This window comes from Carcharodon carcharias, chromosome 13 (genome assembly GCF_017639515.1).
Source record: "Carcharodon carcharias isolate sCarCar2 chromosome 13, sCarCar2.pri, whole genome shotgun sequence".
In the NCBI taxonomy this organism is placed as follows: domain Eukaryota; kingdom Metazoa; phylum Chordata; class Chondrichthyes; order Lamniformes; family Lamnidae; genus Carcharodon; species Carcharodon carcharias.
This window is the reverse complement of record NC_054479.1, coordinates 119,599,398-119,623,687: the sequence shown is the minus strand read 5'-3', so window position 1 is coordinate 119,623,687 and position 24,290 is coordinate 119,599,398. Positions and strand designations below refer to the sequence as shown.

Genomic DNA, 24,290 nt, shown 5'->3' with positions numbered 1-24,290 from the left:
TAAATGTCTCACTTTATTTTTTACAAACATTTATAGCTGCTGCTAATTACACTGTCAACCAATACATTGCATTGCAAATTCTGTTATAATCTGGGAGCTGTTCAATAGGACCTGGAACAAAAAATAAATAGCATTACAAAACATTGAAACAACCTGCAGGAAAATTACATGATGATGATGATGATGTCCACTTACCAACAGCAGCAATTGCAGGGTGCTTATTGTAGATATACTTGGTGCACACATCCCTTACTGTTTTGGCATCAACAGCCTGGTTCAAAAATGCAAAGTATTATTTAGTTTAAAGCAGCTGCACAAAGGTACGCTTTGTGTAAACTTCCTTAAACACAACTGTCCTCTTAATTGTCCCAACAGCACGTTCAGCTTTAGTATGCAGGCATTATGTACACTTACCTCAATCCTAGCTTCAAGCTCTGGGATTGGAATCCTTCGATTGTAACACAACATTTGTCTCCCAATATCTTCACAGATTGGTGTTGATCCTGCAAATTTTGAAATTCTAAATGAATATTTTAGACAAACGTTGGTAAGAAACTCTACAAATAGATAAACCTCATCTTTACCATCAAGCTGCAGCAACATGTTTGTTCTTAAGAGGTTTTTGGCTCTAGCAACTTCACTGTCAGTAACACTGGTGCACAATCTCATCCTGAAATAGAAAAACATCTGAATTAGTGGCATATACAGTCTTTGTAGCTCAGATCCATCATTTGTTTCAACGTGTATAAAAATATCCAAAGGAGATATTAGAGTCAGAGGTCTACAGCACAGAAAAAGGCCTTACAGCCCAATGAGTCTGTGCCGGTCAAACAAGTACCTAACTATTCTAATCCCATTTTCCAGCACTAGGCCCATAGCCTTGTATACCATCGCAAATGCACACCCAAATACTTAAATGTTATGAGGGTTTCTGCCTCTACCACTCTTTCAGGCAGTGAGTTTCAGATTCCCACCACCCTCTGGGTAAAAAAATTCTTCCTCATATCCCCTCAACCTCCTGACCCTTATCTTAAATCTATGCCCCCTGGTTATTGATCCCTCCAGCAAGGAGAAAAGTTCCTTCCTGTCTACCCTATGCCCCTCATAATTTTATACACCTCAGTCATCTTCCCCCACCTCAATCTCCTCTGCTCCAGAGAAAATAACCCCAGTCTATCCAATCTCTCCTCAAACTCTCCAGCCCAGGCAACATCCTGGTAAATCTCTGCACTCTCTCTACTGCAATCACATCCTTCCTATAATGCGGATTCCAGAACTGCACGCAATAATATAGCTGTGGCCTAACCAGCATTTCATACAGTTCCAGCATAAGTTGTTAGGTATGATCAAAGTGTTTTTGAGATGTTGTAGCCATAGTAACTTGTAGCAGCCATTTTTTTTGCATGTGTGTCTGTTACACTATAAGGATCAAAATAGTTTCTAATAGGTGGTTCCTGAGGCTGATTAGTGCAACAGAGTCATAACACTATCACTAAAGCTGCTTTCTCCACCCTTACAGATGGCACATTCCAAATCCTAACCACTCATTGGGTAAAAAGGTTTTTCATAGTTTCCAATGTCTGAAGGGTCAAGAACCAGAGGCAGTGTCTCTAATCTATTTGAAGCTTCATTTTTAAAAAACACTTATCAAATCCCCTCTTAGTTTTCACTATTCAGAAGAGAATAATCCCTTCTGTGTCTTCTCCAAAGCCTAGATCTAGTTTTGTAAAAAAACTATTTGCTATAACTAAGTTTTGTCTAAATAGTATATGGAAGGATGTGGAATTTTAAAGCATTGATATTTTGTCTGACAGAACTCTGCACACTATCCCCCGCCTCTAAAGTATTTTGTACTTAAGGTAGCTTTAGTTCCATAAAATAAACTGCAATTTTCTATGAAAACAGTATTTTGATATCACCAAGATCACAGGAAGATAGTCATGACAGTTAAAAAGTAAGACTTGTGATGCATTATGGACACTCACTCACCACTCTCTTTGAACAAAATGCAGCATGTTGTCAATTGTGTTAGACTCACAGACCATGTAAAGCCCCCAAAGACCAGTATCTGTATAGCAGGTGTTGAATGATTGGAAACTGTGGCAGAGGTTTCCCTGGCAAGCCATCTGTGCCAACTTACTGGACAAGTTCTGTTTTAAAAAAAGTGAATTGTTTATTCAGAAAGTCAACTTAATTTAAACTAGAACACAAAGCAGTGGAATAGAACAGTTAGCGTATTTTACCATTTTGTGGTTTGGTAAGAAGTAAGGTATTCAAAACTCCTTAAATACTAGCTGTACGGCCCAGAGAAGTGTGACCTAATGCTGTGGATCTTGGTTGGCTCAATACATGCAACAGCCCAAAACTAGGGTGATAAACAACCGAAATGGATAGAAAAATCGGCTAACTAGTTTGCAAACTGGTTTTGTATTAGAAATCAGAATGACAACAAATGGAAAAAGATTGTTTTGAGGGTGCCAGTGATTGGTGGGATTCTACCAGAGTCTATTCTGTGCTACCTGCATAGTTAAAAGTTTCAGGAAGGAAGCTAATTAAATTTGAGAGAAATTCTTGGTGCAGCCAGCCAAAGTGATGAGGGGTTTATTTACCAATTTCAGATGGTGCTGGAATTTGTCACAAAGTGGAATTTTCAGTTTGGCTTCTTCACCACCCAAAGTATTTAGTATTTTATTGGAAAATCGTCTACACTTTGCCACAACTTTCCTGAAAGCACCAACCTCAAACTAAATATTCACAGGTTTAAAAGGAGGGTACAAATAATTGATATTTTTTGTTTAATAGAGCCTATTTTCTGTTGGGATTTTCCTGCTTACTTACCGCACCACCACCAAAAGAACGGTCCCAGTTACCAATCAGGGTGTTTGCCACCATCAGAGGAATGGTGTCTGCATGTGACCAGCCAGCAGCTTCAACAGCAATTGCAATATGAGCTAATGGCATCTTGTCATCTCTTACACGAATCTATTAAACAAAGTCAGTTAGCACTTCAATGCAAGTCTGCTGCAATTATGAAAATACAAGCAGAAATGTTGAGAAAACTTTAACAATGCACCCAAAGATACAACAATTGGACCATAACTTCTAACTACCGTCGGAAAGAGATGGGCCGCAGGACTTAAATAAATACATACCTGCCCTTAAATTACACCTGAAGCTGCTTGGGGTCTGCATCAAAAGACTCCTCGCAGGTCCCTGTGATATGCAGTTCTAATGGATTCAAGGAGGCCACGCAGCCTTTTATGACACTAGCTGCCATAAAACAGGTACGTTTAAAGGGCCAGTGAAATTGACAGGGGAGAAGATAAGTGGATAGGATTCGGGAGGTGGGAAACCTTGTGGGCAGAGATGCAGGGAGAGTTGGTCTGGATGTTTAGATTAGCTATTCAGAAGTTAGAAGAGGTTTTAATTTTTCTAACTTTTTCCTGAGTAACTACTGGTGTAACCCTGGCGGAACCATCTGAAGCTTGTGTGTGATTTAAATCGTATTTTCAGATAGTTCCCAGAGCAGGGCAATTGTCCAGAGGAAGTTTGCACCTCTGGGCAATTGCCATGCAAACTCTTCCCTGGGAACTTCCGAGAGGGATTCCCCAGCACATATCTGGGGTACCCCACCAAATGCAACGCTGGGGAGTTCTGACGTGATGGCCCATCTGAATTAAAGTCTAACGATGTGTTGGAGTTGACCTCCTCAGTTCAATTGGAAGAGTTACTACTTCCCAACCAAAATTCTTAGAGCAACATAATATGAGATCTAAATAGTTATCAAACAATTGTTACACAATCAGGTGTAGACTTTCTTGGCCCTTTTTCTCCCTCCTACTGGCTGGCATTTGGGGTGCAAGCTTATACAAAGTTGTACAATCAAGTAAAACTTTGTCCTCCTTAATGGTTAATAAAAGGAACTCATTCACTTCTTTCCCAATTTGACCAGAATAATAAGTACATTTGTTTTGCTACACAAGGATGAAGAAATGACACACAAGTGACTAGAAAGATGAAAAGACAGGTAGACAACAGCTAGCCAGGTGATCCACCATCATACTCTCAATCCTCACAAGGATACTGCAGATCTCTGCAAGATCACAAGGAAGTGTGCAAAGTTACACTCAAAGTTAAGAAAGAAGGATGATCTCACAGCAGCCACTTGTCACAACCAAACTATATAGAAGGAATTGGAACCAAGTCACCTACTGACATGCTCAGTCTTGCAATAGCATGCAAACTTTGTGAAATATTAGGTCTTTATGCACGTACCTCACTTCCTGTGAATTTACAGGGAGGCAGATCTGGTGTGGTATTACCGTCATAAGTCGTTAATAGATTACCAAAATGATGCTTTGCCAAGTCAACCAATTCTTCATGTCCCACTCCTGCATGAAGGATTTCAAACTTTAAAGGATTGAAGAAAATGTGCAACTATGCTGGCAGACATATAGAAAAATATTCAATCAATCCAATTAATTTCTGGACATACAGTACTTACAATGTAAAGCTGATTGCTTCTGGCCTAATGATCAATCTAAGCAAAACATGTACAACTTAAATACCCGCATGTCAAGACATGTATTTCTTCTTGTTTGGGTGGGCTTGTGTGTGTACTGATCACCTTTCAGTACTTTATCCAACTGGCCATTATTCATATGTCTGCTGTGACTGTGTCACAGGCTAATGAACTGCAGGGAGCAGTATAGTAAAGCCCAATCCTATCTTCAACTGACATTCACAAATGTGCTTTTCTAGCAGGGTCCAACAGGTAATAATGTTTGGAATGGGAACAAAAGCTCCTTAAACCTGGAATATTAATTGTTAGCAGCCTTACAGAATGCAAACCAAGGACTGAATATTCCTCATCTGTGTGACAGATTTATGCACAGAATAAACTCAGCTACATGACCTGGAACACACTTCCACTCTGCTATGAAAATCCAAACTTCAGAATAAAATTGTTTTTTGCAGTCAGAGACTTTTCTGGTTTGACTGGATGGTTGATTTAAACTGCATCCTCTCTCAGCCACAGCTCCAGCTGCTACAACTCACAGCTCAAACAGCTACCCTAAGGTCTCCACAGGAACCCTTAAATACCATTTTTCACTTTCATCTCAGGTTCTATTGTTTTCACACCTCTTTGAAACTCAAATCCTTCCAAATATAACATCTTCCATGTTTCCATCTTCTCTTTACTTTCAGGTCAGTAAAATACAATACCCCGCCTTCTATTTACCTATGGAACTCCTGCAAGATGCAAACATGTTTCTTTGTACCTTTGACTATCCTTTGATATTCAAACAAACTCTCACCTTATCTAAAAAATGCAAATGTTAGATCTAATCTATTCATTGGTACCTCAAACCTAACACTCTCCTTTTCATGTTTTAACGCCCCCCACCCCCGGCAACCTGTTTCCTATTAAACTCTGCCCAGCTTAATCATACATTCACAAACACACACACACACAGCCTTTTCCACAGAATAACAATATTCCCTAAAAATATTTTTTAAAGTCCATTTCTTGCACTCTTCTTTACATCCAATAGCATATCTTCGCTAAATAAAATGTTCATATCAATAACAAAAGAAATTAAAATGACCAATTACACCAAAACCATACTCTCTGTTGCCTGAATGCACTGTGATACATTGACCACTGAATGAAGATCATTCCTTATTAGAAGAATCGACTGAAAATGTTCTAACCTCCAGCAGCAGCTAATACCATCCTTGGTCCCTTGTAGTGTGTTGTGATATATTCCACTAGGTCATTCCGAGTTATAGATCTGTTAAAATAATTATTCTAGTGAGTTTAAAAATTAGGACAAAAATTCAAAATGACTATTAACAAGGACATACTTAATGTTTTCCGTAGGGCCCAGGATGGTACGGCCTAAAGCCGTAGCCTGATAGGCTGTTGCATGCAGATAGTCAAAGACGACTTCCTGAAGATTAGTTTCAACTTCTTGCATTTCCCTTAGAATAACTCCTCGCTCACGTTCAATTTCAGCTGCTCCCAAAGTACTATTCTGGATAATGTCTGCGAGGATTTCAACAGCTGTGAGCAAAGTAGCAAAAAATGTAGGCTTGTTTTAATTTGATGTTTTTATGACCAAGTTCTCATCACTGAATCCTGTAACATTATGATGCAACACGTCATTTGTAAGCAGACAAATGTTTAAAGTTTCTGGAAAACACAATGTTGATTATATTCACAATGAATTCAGATTAAAGAGCACATTACTGTGTGTGCGCTAGCTGGGGTGGGGGTGGTGTGGAAATGCATCTCTTCCAGTTATTAGAGACAAGCCGTCACAAAAAAAATAATTTACAGAACTATAGCTCTCTTTAAAATAAGAGAACCTTTATGTTCTATAGCAGTCAGGTTCAAAAGATAATTAGAGATTAATTGAATCACCTCTGGGCAGATCTTTAGAAAATGCTTTCGCATAATACACTGTTTGTTCTCTAGATGTGTATGCATTTAAATGGGCTCCCATGTTCTCGATTTCAAGTTCCAAGTCTAGCTGAGAGCGTTTCTTTGTGCCCTGTGCGGAAGGAGGAAGAATAGGTTTACTGGCAATGTATTGAATTGCGATGAAAGAATAGGTATGTGCTTTTTTCTGGAAATTATACTATGTCTGACCCTGAACTGAGCTTCCAACTCAACACCCAGTCCACCCCCCAAAGCTGACAATCCACCAAGATAGTGTCCTTCTCCAGCCCACAACCCATCTCTGCTGAAAACCGCAACCATCTCTTTTATCATTTGCAAGCTCAATTTCTCCAATGCTCTCTCCATCAGTCTCCCAAGTTCTGCTCCACATACACTCCAACTATAGTATACTGAGTCTCACTACCCATTACCCCTAAACTTGGTGAATACTTCTGGCCCCCTGTCCTCAGCACAGATGTTTACACACCCTCACTCCACTCTGCCTCTGCAACCTTCCTTGGGTCCTAAATTCTTGTTTGCAATCTCAGTTCTTCCAACTCTAGTTACTGTATGTCTCTTCTTCCTACCCCCATCCTCACTCATGAAAATATTGATGATGTCTTATTCCTACAATGATTTTCTTCCCCAATCACTCCAGCTTGGTACAACATCAAAAACCTCCTTAAAGTCTATCCTTTCAGCTGACTCCACCTAATTCTATTCTGTACTCCAGCTCAGGACTGATTGTCACTTAATAAAAGCTGCTTTGACATTTTACTACATAAAAAGGTGCTACATAAATGAAAGTTTCTACTTTTAATGGGTACTTTTATGTTTTATTTATGTATTACATAAAAATACTTCTATGGATACAGGCTGAAAGCACTGGTGGGTTGGTGTTGCCTTACTTTGAAAGCCATGTGCTCCAAGAAATGAGCTGTTCCATTGTTCCTCTCATTCTCATAGCGGCTCCCTGCATCAATCCACAGTCCAACCTACAGAAAACAACAAACTCTACTCAGGAGGAAGCATATAAATTTGAATCAAAGCCAAACAATTTCCTCACAGCAATACCTAAAGATAATCCAGGCTCCCCTAAAATATAATTACATAGTCTTTGTTTCTATTCCTGTAATCCAGTCCAGATACATTTGCATCACATCTATGATGTCAACATGGCAGGTGCAACATGCAAGCTGATGTCAGGACCTGATTTTTGGCAAGAAATTAATGGGAAATTGCAATGGGGAGGGTTGTTCTCAAATTTTAGAAGATATTGTTTTCTTATTGATTCATCTCACAAAAATGAGAATTTAGGAAAAAAAATTCCCAAAACAGTTACCTAACAGGTCAGTTAGCTACACATAGGAAAAATGACAATTGCTGGAGGTCATATGAGGAAATGAAGTAATGTAATATATCATTATTACAGTAGCTAATTTAGAGGAGCAATGAGTATCCAGGGAAATAAAACCAAAGGCAGGGATGCAACAAAATTTCTCATTCCATCAGAAGAGAGACTCAAGGAGATACATACAGCATTAAAAGGCAGAAAGTTAGAGTGTAAAAATCAAAATTGGCAGAGCTAATCATAGATAAAACAGGGCTATGTTAATCCCAAACCTGAAATGCCAGGTTCAATATATAATCACTGAACAACTTCAAAACGGTTGTTGTGGATGCTTGTGGAACCTCGGAGATAGCATGAAGCTAACAATGGCAGGTGTGATCAATAAGAATTTGGAAGCTCAGTTAGATCTAGAACATCGAAAGGGATGCGGCGCACCCCTCTCTCTTTCTGGGCCCTTTGAATCTCAACCACAGGATAGGGAGTAGTCAGCCTGAGCCAGGACAAAGACCTACAGGCAACCAGAGGTTGAAGCAACACGACAACAAACAGAAAAGTAAAAAGTGGCAATATTTTTTATATTTTCTTTCTCTTAACATTTTAAAAAATATTTTACTTATTGTATTGATTATTTTATCTTTCCAAAGACACTTGGTATTGACAGTGATATGCTCACAATTAAATTTATTTTAGTGATTATAATGGTTTTTCCATTGTTGTAAATGGTGACAGCTTTACAATTTATCTTCATTTGATACAGTTGTCGATTCTCATATGATTAGAAAGTCTGATTTTTGTGAGGAGTCTTTTCCCATACACAGAACATTAGATGTCAGGTTGATTTAAGGGCTGATCTTTTCAGATTTCCTTTCAGGCTCTCTTCAAGCTGGATATAACTTGGCCATGGGTACCCGCATGGGCCCCAGTTATGTCTGTCTCTCTTGTTCCAGTCCTACTCAGACCCCCTCCCACAACTCTTTCTCCGGTACATCGATGACTGCTTCGGTGCCACTTCATGCTCTCATCTGGACCTGGAAAAACGTATTAACTTTGCTTCCAATTTCCACCCCTCCATCATTTTCACATGGTCCATCACTGACACTTCCCTTCCCTTCCTTGAATTCTCTGTCTCAATTTCTGGTGATAGACTATCCACCAACATTCATTACAAGCCCACCGACTCCCGCAGCTACCTCGGCTACAGCTCCTCACACCCTGCTTACTGGAAGGGCTCCATCCCATTCTCTCAGTTCCTTCGCATCTGTTCCGATGATGCCACTTTCCAAAACAGTTCTTATGACATGTCTTCCTTCTTCCTTAACCAAGGTTTGCCACCCACGGTGGTTGACAGGGCCCTCAGCCGTATCCGGCCCATCTACCCCACATCCGCCCTCACACCTTCCTCTTCCCCCCAGAACCATGATAGGGTCCCCTTTGTTCTCACTTATCACCCTACCAGCCTCCGCATTCAAAGGATCATCCTCTGCCATTTCTGCCAACTCCAGCATGATGACACCACCAAACAAATCTTCCCTTCACCCCCCACCTCCCTCCAAACTGTCGGCATTCCAGAGGGACTGTTCCCTTCAGGACACCCTGGTCCACTCCTCCATCACCCCCTATATCTCAACTTCCTCCCATGGCACCTTACCAAGCAACCGCAGCAGGTGCAACACCTGCCCCTTTGATTCCTCCCTCCTCACTCTCCAAGGGCCCAAACACTCCTTTCAAGTGAAGCAGCACTTCACTTGCACTTCCCTCAATTTAGTCTACTGCATTCGCTGCTCCCAATGCGGTCTCCTCTATACTGGAGAGACCAAATGCAGACTGGGTGACTGCTTTGTGGAACACCTTCGGTCTGTCCACGAGCATGACCCAGACCTTCCTGTCGCTTGCCATTTCAACACTCCACCCTGCTCTCATGTTCACATGTCCGTCCTTAACCTGCTGCAATGTTCTAGTGATACTCAATGCATACTAAAACAGCACCTCATCTTCGGATTAGGCGCATTACAGCCTTCCAGACTCAACACTGAGTTCAACAACTTCAGATCATGAACTCTGTCCTCCATCCTCACCCCCTTTTTGATCCCCCTTTTACCTAATAATTATTATATATTTTTTATAGATATATATTATTTCTCTACCTTTTTCTATTATTATTTTTATAATTTATTTCCATCATTTTATCTCCACCTTTTAGCCTAATCCGATCCTTTCTCCCCACCCCACCCCCACTAGGGCCATCTGTCACTTGCTCATCTTGCTTTCTACCTTAATGTCACCATTAGCACATCCTTTAGCTAATATCAACACCCCTTTGTCCTTTTGTTTATGACATCTTTGACAATCTCTCCTTTGCCTCCACCTATCACTGGCCCTCTATCCAGCTCCACCTGTCCCACCCCACCTTAAACAGCTCATATTTCACCACATTTCTATTCCTCTTCAGTTCTGATGAAGAGTCATACAGACTCGAAACATTAACTCTGTCTTCCTTTCCACAGATGCTGTCAGACTGGCTGAGGTTTTCCAGTAATTTTTGTTTTTGCTTCCAGCTTTGCCCTGCTATCGTGAATCTTTTTTTTTGTGCTAATTTTCATGATGTAAGCATCTTGTATCAGTTAACATGCTACAGGTGCAGCCTGGTTTGTTAAGGGAAGAGGAGGAGGAAACCTACCCTATGTATCAACCTGATTGGAGATTCACATTACTATGGTTGGAAAGTGTAGCATGGTTTCATGAGTAGGATGAAGAGTTTGGACTAGGATAACAAACATTTACACAGTGACTTCAAGGCAAGAAATGGCCAAGAGGCTTCACAAGTAGATGCAAGTGAGACAGATGCTGAGTCAGAAAGGCACAGATTAGAACAAGTGATCAAAAGAGGTTTTGAGGTTGTACAGGTAGCGTGACTTAAGGAGGGAGTTCCAAAGCAGTGAACTAGGTGGCTGAAAGTTTTGTTCCTAGTGGTGGGATGAAGTGGGAAATGCACAGAAGACTGCAGTCAAAGGAGCAGAGCACTGAGGACAGGATACAGAATCAAAGGAGACAGCAGAGAAGGGTGTGGCATGGCATAGACAAGAACAGAACTTTAAACCTATTGCCTTTGGGGACTTGAGACCCAGGAACAAGATAGGCCATTTAACTCCTTGACCCTGTTCTTTGCCATTCAATGAGATTTCAGCTGCTCTGCAACCTAACTTCATTATATCTGCCTGTGCCTCATATCCCTTAACACCTTTGGTGAACCAAAATCTATCTCAATTTTAAAATTAACAAATTACCTAACATCAATTGCAGTTTGTGTTGGAGGGGTCCAAACTTTTCAGCTTTGGTTGATGAAATGTTCCTAATTTCACACCCTCTAGACAACTGACTCGGAGCCAATATAGGTCAATGAGGATACAGCTGATTGCCAAATTGAATTTGCTTTGGGATAGAAGTTTTCGGCAGTGTTTCAGAGAAGCTCAAATTTGTAGAGGACGGGAATCCAGCAATGACAGTCTGATGGTTACTGAGTTTGTAGGTGATACAGGAATGAATAAGAGTTTCAGTACGGCAAAGGTTTAGAGATGGAGTCAGGCAATATAGAACAGAAATCCGGGTCAGAAGATAGTACTTTATAAACTGAAACTTTTAAATGTAATTATTTTATATTTACTCTATGTGCTCAATGTGGTGTGTTTATAGCAAAATTATGCTGGGTTATTTGCCTTTTGGAGCTTGATCATTGATATATGGCATTACCCTATACATAGCTGATCCATACATGGGTTCCAAGGTATACCAATCAAATAGTCACTGAGAAAAAAATTGTACATCCTTCATATAAATAATGCAATAAAGCAAAAACAGGTATACACCATGTGGCAATTAAATTCCTGGTTACTATAAAGCTCACATAAGAAAAAGGGTTGAGCAAGCAACAAATAACAGTGCACCAAACAGCTCAGTACTCACTGTACATGTTGAAAGACTGGAGTCTTCAGATGTCACTCGTAGTCCATTTTCCAGAATGGTTACTTTTGTTTCTGGGATATTCAGAACAATATGTGCAGCTGTTGCTTGAGTGGCCTGGAATCGGTTCCAGCTGTGTAGGACAGGCTAAAATAATAAGGCAAAATAACGGCAGAAAAATACAATTACAAAAAAGATTGTAATTGACAATTTTCCTAATTACTCTAATATACATGCTGTCTATAAAGTCAATTCTTTAAGTTTTCCTTGAATTTAAAATTTCTGCTAGGGTGATGCAATCCATGTATAAATCTAATTGAAACTCATATTTGCAGTTACGTTTAGTTAAAAAGTATCAAAAGCCAATCAGCACTCTTAAACTTTTTACTGCCAAGGAAGATTAGCTCCTTTTTATTCAGCCATCCATTCTATTGCTGTGACCTATGAGCAATATTTAATTCCATTGGAATTCTGTTCTTCCTCATTAACTTGTCAAAACAGCAGAACATGCATCTGTTCACGCGATTTTTGAGTTTTCATTTTAATAAGCCTTACATATTGGGAAGGGTTTCCAATATCTCCCTTTTCCCAACACACAAAGAGTTCGATTCAGATGCACCATATTACAGTTTTATATGTAATGCTAACTCACTGGACTACTACTTAACGCAGTTCAAAGAAAGAGACCAATGACCAAACAGCAGCAAAACCACAGTTCAACAATGTGAACTGTAACTTAATTTGTATTTGCCAGAAACAAATACTGAGGTAGTCACAGATGAAGAACTTGCAATTCTAGAATGCCTTTCACCATCTCAGAACAAGTCAAAGTACAAATTATGCACTTTTTGAAGTGTAATAACTTATAATATTGAGAATCCAATTTCCACACAGCATGGTGTACAAACAGCAATGAATTAAATGATTTGACAATTGGCCAGGACACCTCTGCTGCTCATCTTCAAAAAAATGCCACATTCACCCGATGAAGACGGTTAGCATTTCATCCAAAAGACAGAACCTCTGACAGTACAGCACTCCCTCACCACAGTCCTGGTGTGTCTGCGTAGATCAAGTCACTGGAAAGGAGCTCGAACCTACAATCTTCTGACTTATCAATAGCATGACAATGGCTGTCTCACCCTTACATCTTTATACCCTTTATAATTTATTGATATAATTCATAAAATAACACATTCAAAACAAAATTGGTGTTAATCTATCACTATTCAGAAGTAGAACTTCAATTTACAGTTGCAATTGTGTCATTATTACTTCAACGTGAAACTGCAACAAGACCGTACTGGGCCAACCGGTGATAGCGACCCGAAACATGATTCTGTGACACTAACAACCAAACATTCCCAGTCCCCTCATTAAAACTATTAACAAACCACAGCCTGGCCTTGGCTCGGTCACATTAATCACACACAGCCATTCCCCGGCAAAAATAAAAATACCTGGAAAAACTCAGTAGGCCTGACAGCATCTGCGGAGAGGAACACAATTAACGTTTTGAGTCTGTATGACTCTTCAACAGAACTGAGGAAAAATAGAAAAGAGGTGAAATATAAGCTAGTTTAAAGGGGGTGGGGGGTACAAGTGGAGATGCGTAGAGGGCCAGTGATAGGTGGAGATAGCCAAAAGATGTCATAGGCAAAAGGACAAACTCTACTCCCCCCCACCCCCCCACCCCCCAACAGCTTATATTTCACGCCCTTTCTATTTTTCCTTAGTTCTGTTGAAGAGTCATACAGACGCAAAACGTTAACAGTGTTCCTCTCTGCAGATGCTGTCAGACCTGCTGAGTTTTTCCAGGTATTTTTATTTTTGTTTTGGATTTCCAGCATCCGCAGTTTTTTGTTTTTATCTTAGTGTTAATTGACTGCCACTTTTCTTCAAGGAATGCCTACCTTGGAGAAGAATTGCTCTTCTCTCAGACAGGATTTCTGTCTCTCTCTTTTGCCTTGTTCACCTTCATTGCTTTTCATTTCTCTCCTAGTGTTTGACAAGGTGTTTACTAAAACTTGCTTTCACAGCCATATTTCCTTCCTCAGTGACTGTCTCCGTCTCCAACTTACCCCACGTGGATTCCAACTGAAGTTCCATCCCTCATGTTTCATCCAGGATTACAGGTATCTCTGGGACATATAATGATCCTCGGACTGCTGTTCTCGTTGCATCCTGAGATCCACATTCAGTGCCATGCGCCGCCATATGAACACACTTGACCTCTCCCTCCAACAGCACCGACGCACCCTATTTCTAAGCTGCCCGTGCCCTCAGTTTCATCTTATTCTTCGTCTCATCCAACGCCTCAACAAGAAACTTTGTCTCTTTCTTTCAGGTGCAAAGGAATGCAAGCTCCAACAACTCATCGACATCAATGCCCATCCGGGACCCTCCACCCCTGCTCGTCCCTCTGTTCCCATCCCATCTTCCAATCCCAGCCCCGGTCGTGTATTCACCGTACCCTCTGACCATCCCTCTCTGATGCTGAACGTTCAGTGCTCAACAAAGGACTCAGTTTCATACCTTTGCACCCTCATCTCAATGAATTTCAGGCTTGGCACGATACTGAATTAATCTTCTGCCGCCTTCGTTTCCGTGCTCACTTCTTTGGGCAGGAGTCCTCTCCCCGTTCAATGGATCCTTTTACCCGCCTCCAATATTCTCCCTCCCTCTGGATTCTTACCTTCTCTTGATCTTTTCATTAAGAACTGTCGGTGTGACATCAGTTGTCTCAATTTCTCTGCTCCTCTCACCCACTCTAACCTATCTCTCTCTGAACTTGCTGCACTCCGTTCTCTCAGGTCCAACCCTGACATTGTCATCAAACCTGCTGACAAGGGTTGTGCTGTTGTTGTCTAGTGCACTGATCTCTACCTTGCAGAGGCTGAGGGTCAACTCGCAGACACTTCCTCCTACCTCTCCGTGGACCATGACCCCACCACTGAACATCAAGCCATTGTTTCCAGGACTGTTACTGACCTCATCTCCTCTGGAGATCTTCCTTCCACAGCTTCCAAACTAACAGTCTCCCAACCTCGGACGGCCCGCTTCTACCTCCTACCCAAAATCCACAAACAGGACTGTCCCGGCAGACCGATCGTGTCAGCCTGTTCCTGCCCAACGGAGCTCATTTCTTGCTATCTTGACTCCATTCTCTCTCCCCTTGTCCTGTCCCTTCCCACCTACATCCAGGATTCCTCTGACACCCTACATCATAAGAACAATTTCCAGTTCCCTGGCCCCAATCGCCTCCTCTTCACCATGGACGTCCAATCCCTCTAAACCTTCATCCCCCAATGGGATGGTCTGAGGGCTCTCTGCTTCTTCCTCGAACAGAGGCCCGAACAATCCCCATCCACCACTATGCTCCTCTGTCAGGCTGAACTTGTTCTCTCACTGAACAATTTCTCCTCTCACTTCCTCCAAATAAAAGGTGTGGCTATGGGTACCCACATGGGCCCCAGTTATGTCTGTCTCTTTATGCGGTATGTGGAACATTCCTTGTTCCAGTGCTACTCCAGCCCCCTCCCACAACTCTTTCTCCAGTACATCGATGATTGCTTTGGTGCTGCTTCATGCTCTCGTCTGGACCTGGAAAAATTGATTAATTTTGCTTCTAATTTCCACCCCTCCATCATTTTCAAATGGTTCATCTCTGACACTACCCTTCCCTTCCTTGACCTCTCTGTCCCAATTTATGGTGATAGACTGTCCACCAATATTCGTTTCAAGGCTACCGACTCCCACAGCTACCTCGGCTACAGCTCCTCACACCCCGCTTCCTGTAAGGACTCCATCCCATTCTCTCAGTTTTTCGCCTCCATCGCATCTGTTCTGATGCTGCCACTTTCAAAAACAGTTCCTCTGACATGTCTTCCTTCTTCCTTAACCGAGGTTTTCCACCCACGGTGGTTGACAGGGCCCTCAACTGTGTCTGGCCCATCTCCCGCACATCCTTCCTCTCCCACGCAGAACCATGATAGGATCCCTCTCGTCCTCACTTATCACCCCACCAGCCTCCGCATTCAAAGAATCATCCTCCGCCATTTCCGCCAACTCCAGCATGATGCCACCAGCAAACACATCTTCCCTTCACCTCCCCCCACCCCACCCCCGGCAGCATTCTGTAGAGACCCTTCCCTCCAGGACACCCTGGTCCACTCCTCCATCACCCCCTACACCTCAACCCCCTCCCACGGCATCTTCCCATACAACTGCAGAAGGTGCAACACCTGCCCCTTTACTTCCCCTCTCCTCACTGTCCAAGGGCCCAAACACTCCTTTCAAGTGAAGCAGCATTTCACTTGCACTTCCCTCAATTTAGTGCACTGCATTCGCTGCTCCCAATGCAGTTTCCTCTATATTGGAGAGACCAAATGCAGACTGGGTGATCGCTTTGTGGAACACCTTCAGTGTGTCCACAAGCATGACCCAGACCTCCCTGTTGCTTGCCATTTCAATACTCCACCCTGCTCTCATGCCCACATGTCCGTTCTTGGCCTCCTGCAATGTTCCAGTGATGCTCAATGCAAACTGGAGGAACAGCACCTCATCTTCTGACTAGGCACTTTACAGCCTTCCGGACTGAATAATGAGTTCAACAATTTTAGATCATGAACTCTCTCCTCCATCCCCACCCCCTTTCTGATCCCCCTTTTTTCCAATAATTTATATAGATTTTTCTTTTCCCACCTATTTCCATTATTTTTAAATGTATTTCCATCCATTGTTTTATCTCTACTTTTTAGCCTTTTTCGATCCCTTCAACCCACCCCAACTTGGGCTACTGTACCTTGCTCGTGCTGCTCTGTACCCTTAATGTCACCTATCAGCACATTGCTTAGATAATATCAACACCGTCAACACCTCTTTGTCCTTTTGTCTGTGACATTTTTTGGTTATCTCCACCTATCACTGGCCCTCTATCCAGCTCTACCTGTCCCACCACCCCCCCTCCCTTAAACCAGCTTATATTTCACCTCTTTTCTATTTTTCCTTACTTCTGATTAAGAGTTATACGGACTCGAAACATTAACTGTATTCCTCTCCGCAGATGCTGTCAGACCTGCTGAGCTTTTCCAGATATTTTTATTTTTGTTTTGGATTTTCAGCATCCGCAGTTTTTTGCTTTTATCTCCATTCCCCGGCTCGGGATTAAAGACATCGGCGAGCCCCAAATCGCCGGTTAATAAAAACAGATTCCCATCTCCAACAACTGATCTACAGCCTGTGCTGCTTCGCCCCGAACCTACCTGCCGCTTGCAACTGGCCAAAACCCTCCCGAGGAGTCTCTGTCCGGCAACATGACTCAAACGCTGCAAACACGCCGCCATCTTACGGCCACCAGTGAGCATGCGCAGATAGTGAGGGCGTGCGTCTTACGTCACAGCAGGTTGCCACACACAGGCAGTTCTAATCGACCCACAGACGCTTTGCGGGATGGGTAGCCCTGCTTGGGAGCTCCGAGTTGCTGTGGTCTAAAGCACGAGAATGGATCCACATTTCTCCTGTTGATATCTGGTTGTTGTTCTGGGAATATTTACAAAATCACAAAATATTAATTTTACATATTACATTTCACACATAAATATTTATTTTAAAAAGTGGACGATAATTTGTAATAGCATTTAGGTGAGTTTTTAAAAAAATATGCGTTACAACGTGCATATTGTGTATAACCAACTCGTTTCTGACACAAATATAAATTCGCATTCTGTGAGCAGTAAACAGATTGTGTGTTTCACCGGTTCAATAAGTATGCTTAATTAACGTTTAGGCAGACATCACTAGATTGCCACTTAGCTGTACCTATACAACCGTGTCCTTAAATATATCGTATTATGAAATGTTAAAATATTCTCAATTAAATTTGCATGAATAATTTGGAATTGCGAAATATAACATTAAATAAAAATTGCATTCTGAAAGCATTTATTCAAACCATGACATTTAAAGTAAAAAGTTTGGCAACGTCTTAGGGTTGGTTCAGTGAACCAACCCTAACCTCTAATGTCTGAGGCTTAAGGCGTTAAAATTGTGGTGTATGTTGTTTTCGTGATTAGGTGTTAGGACTGCATAATTTATTACCTTTTTTTATTCATTACTAGAGTGTGAGCGTCACTGGCAAGGCCGGCATTTGTTGTCCATCCCAATTGTTCTTATAGAAACTGTAACTTTACAACACAAAATGTACTCGCAAGCAGAATACGTGCAGTCAGATTTAACCAATTTTAAAAAAATTCAAATATGGTTATGGAAAACAGCCCATTAACACGGCAACTCCACGCAAATCTTGGGAAATCTGGCCATGGGAGAGGGGTCGAATTGGTGGTTCAGAATTCTAACCGCTGGCCAAACCAGACAATGGAACCACAGGACTGAAGTTGCCACCTGGTTTGTGGGTGCTCAACGACTAGGTGCAGTACACGTGGCTTGTGGTTTCCGGGTGCCTTGCAGGAGCGCGTCGGGTGCGTGGGATTTGATCTTGGGAAATTTGCGGATTGTCGTTATTTGGCCTGCACCTCGTCGTTCTGAAGTTACCATATTTTTTTTTAAAAGATGGATCTGAATAACGTGTCGAGGCTTGTGTTGTGAGAGGCGATGGTCAGGGAGAGGGCTGCGATTGCATGCCTAGAGATGTGTCGGCCTCTCTCGGCTGCCTCTGTCACAGCAGCAGGTAAAGTAGGGAGTTCCATCCATAGATACTCGGTGAAGTGCGGTCAGAGTGAGCAAGGAGGCGGTTTAGCAGAGAAAAAGTTTCGCTGCCACCCCAGGTGAACCTTTAACCTTCTATGAGCTCCTTTTAACTGATCGGATCCATTTTTGTGGCAATGTCAATTTTCACCCTAAATGCTGCTTTATAGATTCAGAAATGATCTCATTCTCCTTTTTTTAAGAGCAGCGGCCTCAGAAAATTCTCGCATAGATCCTGGTTCATAACAAAAGCATATAAACTTGATTGCAAAACCCCGAATCTTTAATTGCTAGCAGATGCTCTTTGATTTGTTTTAACAACTTTTGGACGCGTTTTCTGTATTGTTCTGAACTTGCAACCCCTTTAAATATTTTTATCCTGGGCAACTGACTCAGCCCTAGATTTTAGTGCTAATCCCTATGACAGTTTTGACACCGTGTGCAACCTTTTGGGAGGAGTTTCAACAAAGGGAATTAATGTAATTCGGGTTTGTGAACAAGCTGAGCGGCGACCAGACTGAACCGACTACTGCACTGTTTTGAAGGATCATTCGAGAAAGTTTGTTTTAAAATTGGAACAATCTGAAATTCAGATCGGACTTTCTTAAACCAGTCAAATCATTTCCTTTCCATTGGTTTTACTGGAGTGGCTGCGGTCAGTCGCTATTGTATAACTTTACTAAGAATAGAGGTGTAGAGAGAAAGGGCGGCGGACATTCAGCAACCCCCGCAGAAGCTGGGAGGGAGAGTAACGAAATTACCTACACTCTTGGGGAGGGGAAGACAACATTGTCTTTTAAAGACAATGCGTTCAGTCGTTCTAATTGTGAAATTATATTTTAAGTTTCACTTTTTATTTGTAATTGGTACTAACTATTTTTACATCGAACGCAATCGACCATAATCATATCTTTGAAAAAAGGTAAAACACTGGGAAATTTCTCCTTATTAACTCTTCTTTTGTCCATCTCGATTTTCCGAGGACATTTTCGCAATTTCCGATCCAATGTCAAAACTTTGCACAAGTCTGACTTATTGCATATGGAAATTCAACAACCAAAGGATTGAAGACAACTTTACTCTTAGACCTGTTTCGCAAAAACAGAGTGCAGTTCTTAAAATGTCAAACCAGGGCTGCAGAATCTCACAGCTCCGTTTTGTTGCTGCTGTGTTAAAGCTACTTTGGCAAGCCTTGAAGCAGATGATAGCGAGGAATTTAGGATTGTTTATTTTGTGCTGTTGTTTATTTTAATGGAGGTTGTTGGGATCCAGAAAGAATCTCCCTTTGTGCCTCTGACAAGAGTACTTCTCAGCAATTTGACTCAAGCGCTGAATGGTTGGTTTGCAGGATAATAAGGCGATCACGTGTTGGAGCTGGGCTGAGGCTGACATCAGAGCCCCGACTTGTTCCTCTTGTCACATCATCTGCGGGCGGGAACAAGGGGGAAAATCTACAGTAAGTGGATAAAGTGGGAGACTGCGGCGCTTCTTTTCCCCCCACCCCCAACTTACAACACATCGTTATCATTCTGCAAGGTTCACAATGTTTTCCCTTTCTTTTCTGTGTTCTGCCTTCGCTTCTCTGCTGTTTTTGGAGCTAACAGTTCTGTTTTGTCTAGATGTTACGACGTAAGCTGAGAAACTGTTCCTAGCCTTTGCGACGAACTTTTGTATATTTTATTAATGTTTGGCGGGGTTAAGCGTGTCTGGTGGTAATTAACCGGGTATCTTTTTAATATACAGCGTAACATCACACGAGTGTTTTTTTCTACCAATCAGAAAGTTTGTATATGTATTTTATAGCTTCACGTTGTTAATAATATCAACATTATATAAAGCGTGGCTTTGCACCAGGATGCTGGTTTGGGGGGGACGCTGGTTCATGAAAATCAGCTCCGTTATGGTCCTTGGTATAACTCGGTGTTACGTTCGTGCTACGGGCAGATTAAATAGCGTTTTTATTACAGGAAAAAATCTATCAAAAATTGTCCAGCTGATCTACCGACTCTAGATCGTTCATCTTCTAAGCAGCTGTAAGCCGGAGTTGCCAAGCAGCCTTACCGCAGTGTCATTTAAAGTGCTGTTCTTGGTGGTTGATTTGTGTTGGTGGAATGTGCTGCGCAACTGCCGGTCCGAGTTTTACTACCGATTTGCCTCAGTTGCAGCTCCCACTGAGATGCTAAGGCCCCTGCGCAAAGGCCAGAGAGCTATTTGTTGATATTAGGAGAACGTAGGTAGGAGCCATCGTCTTAATTTCTACAAGAAAAAAAGTCAATGTATACATCTCCCCCCACCCCAGAATGTCAAGTGGGTCATCTGGTTACTTTTAAAATGCAGCTTTTGCTCTGGCCGTGTTTATAATGCACCAGAATGCAAGGTGCAAGCTTTAAACTGTTGTTAAATGGCTTCCTGGAGGGGGGGTTCTCATAATTTGGCATTAATGCACCAATTAAATTGAAATCTGACCTTAACTTCGACTGCCATTTGACATCAATTCACATCTGCAACTACACATGGACCTGAAAGTGGCAATTAATGTTAAATCATTATTTGGATAATATAGTTAGAGAAATGTAAATTCTGGAATTTTGTACTTTGCAGACATTTGAACGTATGTTTGTAGAAGTTTGAGGAGTCTTGAACTACATTCGTAGTAATTATTATGTATCCACATTTTTAGATTGCACTACGGAGTTGAGGGAAACATGGATGTGAAGCTTGAAGAGCAGGTTTCCAGCAGTCATTATCCAAAGGAAGCTGTGAAGAAACGACCGGGAAATGTGAGCCGAGATGTAAGAGGGAGCTCATCATCCCGATCCTCCAGGAAAAGCTTCAGATTGGACTACCGTCTGGAAGAAGATGTGACAAAATCCAGAAGAGGAAAAGATGGCAGATTTGTCAATCCCTGGCCAACCTGGAGTGACCTTGCTTTCACCAACGTGCTGAAGTTTGCTGTGATGGAGAAGGACCACACCAACATCCCACGTTCAAAAGCGGTGAGTGGTTTGACCAAATATAAGATCATAGGTAATTCAACTGTTTATTATTCATATATGATTTATTAATCATTTCATTCTTATTTGCATTGTATCCTCAGTGAATGATCCTGTGAAACAAGTAGGTGTAGCAAACAAAGCAGTGTTTTGGTAATTTTCGTAATACATACTTATTGCCTGCTGATGAAATATCATTTTTACATCAAGGCATGAGTTACATTCCTCATGAATGAAAATGTTAAAACAATCTGGTTTGTGTGGTAGCTTGGTGGCATTGATTGATGGAGTTCTAACACTTAATGCCAGAGTAGAAAGGGGCTTGTTTGGATCCATCTGCTTTGCACAGTTCCTAGTCCAGGCACTAGACAGAAGAGAAGTCAAAGTTCAGTGATTAGGTGCTGCCAAGCTGAGTTTTAAAAAACTTGCAGATCATAGGAAGAAAGGAAGACTGAGAAATAGGGGGAATTTGCTGGAAAAGACTGAGTTATATTCGGCAACGGAGTTGTGATTTCAACAGAGTAAGGATACAGGGAGAAGGAAACATGTATATTAATGTATTGGAGCTCAAGAAAGTTCAGAGAAGAAATAACCAAAGCAGTATAGATAGCAAAGAAGAAAAGATAAGAATGCTAGTCTTGGGAGGAGAAAGGCTGGAGCCTACAGTGAGAGGAGGATCACCAAATATTTTATCCTTAAAAACGAATCAGATCTGTATTACTCTGTACAGTTTTCTTGTTGAGCAAATGAATAACTATGAATCTGTGAATGATTTTTCTCTTTTAAAAAAATGTCTACTTGTAACAGTTTCCGGCTGAAACCTACAATGTGTAAATTCATATCTTTGGATTGGTTTAGGTGGTTTCCCTAAAATTAAATGATTATGCTACATACAGCGAATTATGCTGGTTTGCAGGTCAATGTCAAGTTGCAGTTTATTTTTAGTCAGTGTAGTTTTAAATGGGGAATAAGACAAGAGTGCTATTAAAGTTTATTTATTTCTGTGTTCCAGCATTGATGCTTGAGGCACTGCACATCACTTGTACCAGCAAAACATGATTTTTCAATTTGGGTCTTCAGGTCAAAGGTTCAGAAGTGGTTATGTTTGCCACTGGGTTTGACTGACCGGAAGTTGTCATTTGTTAAAAGTGCCTGCCATTGATTTTCTTTTTTTATTAAGAAACTCAGGTGAAGGGCCTAGGTTCATAATGCAGAATACTACCTAGATTAGGAGAATAGTAGAAGTCATCCCAGAACTGGAGAGAAAGTGATGCCATGCTCAGATATTAAGCATTTGTAGATTATATAGGAGTATAGAAGATTGATAATGGTAAGGAGTTCCATAGTTTTGTGATCTTGGGATGAATGGGAGAGTAGAAAACAGCATGATGAGCCTGTATTTTGACACAAGGAATAATGGAATAATGTGGAAGGCAAATGTGTACAACAGTGGAGATGTAAGAGTTTCATTTGATGTTGGAGATGTCATAGAAATAACGCTAACTTTAATAGAGTATAGTTAACCCCCTATTAGCTGGTGGACACTTCAGGGCCAGTACAAAAACATATCCAATTGAAAGATCTATCCTCCTGTGTATCATGTTTTCTAGTGTAAGCCAGCTGTAAACACTAAAGTAATTTAAAAAAAGTAATCACATGCACTTGTCCTCTACATGCTTTATATCTACTTGGCTGTGCCTTCAGCTCTCTGGGCCCTAAACTCTAGAATTCTCTCCCCAAACCACTTCATCTCTCCACTCGCTATGCTCCTTTAAGACCCTGCTTAAAATCTACCTCTTTACCAAAACATTTCTTCACCAGCCTTAATCCCTCCTTCTTTGGCTTGGTGGCATTTATTTTTGGTAATGCTCTTTGAGCACCTTGATATTTTTTACTATGTTAAAGGTGCTCCATAAATACAAGTTGTTGATAGCATTTTAATTTTAACACATTACTGCTGCACAACAGTAGAAGAAATAAATGTCAAAGAAAATTAAACATGAAGATCAAAGGAAACTTTTCCAAAAACTATAAAGTAATTTCCCTCGCATTTGGCTAAGCAAATAATGTTTTACAATTGTTTATTTACAGCACATTATTACACATAACAATTGTAGTATAGAGTGTACATATCTAGAAAATCATCCATCATGTCATGGTGAGTGAGCTTTACTTGGTAAGCAGGGCTGACCTCCATACTAGAACTAGCCATTCCCCTAGCTAAATTATTCCACTACAGGTATTACACTGGCATCTGTTTGACAATGAATATACTTGGACAATATTTTTACAATCTTCAAACATGAAGACAAATCTAGCCAGGGCAATTACCCTCCTACCAGCACCCTCCCAGTCATCATAAAAGTGAAAGAAGCAGACATGAACAGTGTCAACAAACAAAATGCACTCACCAGTTGACCTTCTCAGTGATGGTCATTTTGAGTTCTGCTAGAAAACCTGGCTCCAAAACCCTTCGTAACTAACCTGATTGAAACGTGGATGCAAATGTAGAATGCCAGAAATGAAGTAAGAATAGCTGACCCTAACATTAAAGGTACTGAGGAGCCTTAGAAAAAAAAATGAGGTTAATGGGGGTCATGTGGCAAATACTCCAGTCACTGGAGTTATGTCTGGCACAAAGGAAGATGGCTATGTTTCTGGATATCCAGTTATCTCAGTCACTGGATCTAATTGCAGAAGTTCCTCTGGAGACACAGTGCTAGCAAAACCTGTCTTGAAAAGAAACTTTTGTGATAGAGGGGAGGGGAATATTAAAACAATCAGAGAAACCTTGTTGTCCCTGTCTGGTTACATAGGCAAAGAGTTTTAAAAAAACTCA

At 41.3% G+C, this 24,290-nt stretch overlaps 2 protein-coding genes across 21 annotated transcripts in view; one reads left to right on the top strand and one right to left on the bottom strand.

Moving 5' to 3' along the window:
• Nucleotides 1-17,166, bottom strand: pmpcb (peptidase, mitochondrial processing subunit beta). Its single transcript, XM_041202936.1, has 13 exons — nucleotides 17,018-17,166; nucleotides 11,757-11,900; nucleotides 7,354-7,440; nucleotides 6,428-6,557; nucleotides 5,869-6,067; nucleotides 5,716-5,795; nucleotides 4,276-4,391; nucleotides 2,839-2,982; nucleotides 1,990-2,150; nucleotides 585-670; nucleotides 415-503; nucleotides 196-271; nucleotides 1-111 (listed from the first exon to the last, which is right to left on the bottom strand). Exons 1-13 carry the CDS (start codon nucleotides 17,117-17,119, stop codon nucleotides 47-49), a joined length of 1,479 nt encoding a protein of 492 aa, XP_041058870.1. The 5' UTR covers nucleotides 17,120-17,166; the 3' UTR covers nucleotides 1-46.
• Nucleotides 17,167-17,224: 58 nt separating this feature from the next.
• The window catches only part of napepld (N-acyl phosphatidylethanolamine phospholipase D), a 57,843-nt gene continuing 50,777 nt past the window's right edge, over nucleotides 17,225-24,290 (top strand). For 10 of the 20 annotated variants that reach the window (XR_005944850.1, XM_041202918.1, XM_041202917.1 and 7 more), the window contains exons 1-2: nucleotides 18,206-18,538; nucleotides 21,139-21,454. Coding sequence is in view for 19 of the 20 variants with exons in the window: in XM_041202918.1 (XP_041058852.1) it covers nucleotides 18,366-18,538; nucleotides 21,139-21,454 (489 nt within the window). In the remaining variant the exon portion in view is untranslated. Of the gene's footprint in view, nucleotides 17,397-18,205; nucleotides 18,539-18,947; nucleotides 19,114-19,359; nucleotides 19,381-19,806; nucleotides 20,088-20,350; nucleotides 20,369-20,470; nucleotides 20,492-20,668; nucleotides 20,693-21,138; nucleotides 21,455-24,290 lie in introns of those variants that run through there. The other 10 variants (XM_041202919.1, XM_041202921.1, XM_041202925.1 and 7 more) reach the window with 10 other exon arrangements.

Excerpts from the sequence above, each read along its gene's own strand:
- pmpcb (XM_041202936.1), bottom strand. The coding sequence starts at position 17,119 with ATGCTCACTGGTGGCCGTAAGATGGCGGCGTGTTTGCAGCGTTTGAGT. Across the intron at positions 11,901-17,017 it reads TGGCCAGTTGCAAGCGGCAG|CCTGTCCTACACAGCTGGAA; the intron begins GTAGGTTCGGGG and ends TTATTATTTTAG. Across the intron at positions 5,796-5,868 it reads GGCCCTACGGAAAACATTAA|ATCTATAACTCGGAATGACC; the intron begins GTATGTCCTTGT and ends TTATTTTAACAG.